The sequence below is a fragment of the Oryzias melastigma genome, linkage group LG14 (assembly GCF_002922805.2).
Source record: "Oryzias melastigma strain HK-1 linkage group LG14, ASM292280v2, whole genome shotgun sequence".
Taxonomy (NCBI): domain Eukaryota; kingdom Metazoa; phylum Chordata; class Actinopteri; order Beloniformes; family Adrianichthyidae; genus Oryzias; species Oryzias melastigma.
The window spans coordinates 22,112,922-22,114,047 of NC_050525.1; the positions used below are offsets into that span (position 1 = coordinate 22,112,922).

Consider the following 1,126-nt stretch of genomic DNA (forward strand, 5'->3'; position numbering starts at 1 on the left):
AAACTTTCATATGATAATGCACGCCTAAAAAAGAAGTTCCAGTCACATAGCCAAAATATTCTATATCACTGCACAGGCTTCTGTAAAACAAAAACAACTAGTATGAGGTGAACTTTCTCTCTGGACTGATGCTTTCAGCATATATCTCGCTTCCCTTTGCTGCTGCATTCGAGGTCAGTGTCGGCTCAGCAACACGTTGTAATGTTACCGAGACGACGTGCTGCACAACGTATCAAATAGTCCGCTTTTTATGAAAAAGCTATCTAAACCGAAAAAATAATAAGAATAAAATGCTAAAAAAGTAGATTGAATGTTTTATTTCTTTTGTAAATTAAATAAGAATGATAGTGCTCATCAAAGTTTGCATTATCAGAAACTTTGCAGAAGCAATGGAGGACCGTTGTGATAATGCACAGTTTGACAGGAATTATCTCTTACATATTACACTAAAAAGGTTAAAAAATGATTTTGCATTAAATAGGTCCTTTAAAGTATGTTAAATATTTCACAATTTTTTTTTCCAAACTTCAGAATATTTCTGGTGTTTCTAACGATTCATTTTTTAGAATGACATAGTGAAACAGAGGGTAGGAGGGGGCACCACGTGTTTTAGCCCTGGGCCCGAAAATAACTAAATCCGCCTCTGGCCAGACGGGGGAAACAAAGAGAAATGAATGGCGACTTTAATTTGGGATGCCGATATACTTCAGCAGAACTTTTCCCACCCATTCGATCCATCATTAATCAATAAAATGAGGTCAAGAAGTGACTATCTGTGAACTTGAAGTCACCTCCCACTGCCGCTGAGGGCGGCGAGGACAGCCCGTCGTTTCACGTCACAGCCGGCTCTCTTATTTAAACTTCACCGAGCGGAGCAGAGAGGCTGTCATCGACGGACAACGTTGCCAAGCAGCTGGGAAGAGGACTCCGGACTTCCTCTCCGTCTCTTTCGGCCCGTTTCTCAGTCTAAATACCAAGCATGCCGCAGACCGTCACACTGAAGGGACCGTCTCCCTGGGGCTTTCGGCTGGTGGGAGGACGGGACTTCAGCACACCGTTAACCGTCTCCAGGGTAGGTAACCGCAGCTCCCCGCTGCTTCCATTCATTCAGGAAAGTTTCAACTCA

At 43.0% G+C, this 1,126-nt stretch overlaps 1 protein-coding gene across 1 annotated transcript in view; it reads left to right on the top strand.

Moving 5' to 3' along the window:
* Positions 1-666: 666 nt before the first annotated feature.
* pdlim4 (PDZ and LIM domain 4) overlaps positions 667-1,126 on the top strand; it is a 51,603-nt gene continuing 51,143 nt past the window's right edge. Inside the window, exon 1 of the mRNA XM_024266429.2 lies at positions 667-1,072. Within this exon, the coding sequence (XP_024122197.1) occupies positions 980-1,072 (93 nt within the window). The 5' untranslated portion in view covers positions 667-979. The remainder of the gene's footprint in view (positions 1,073-1,126) is intronic.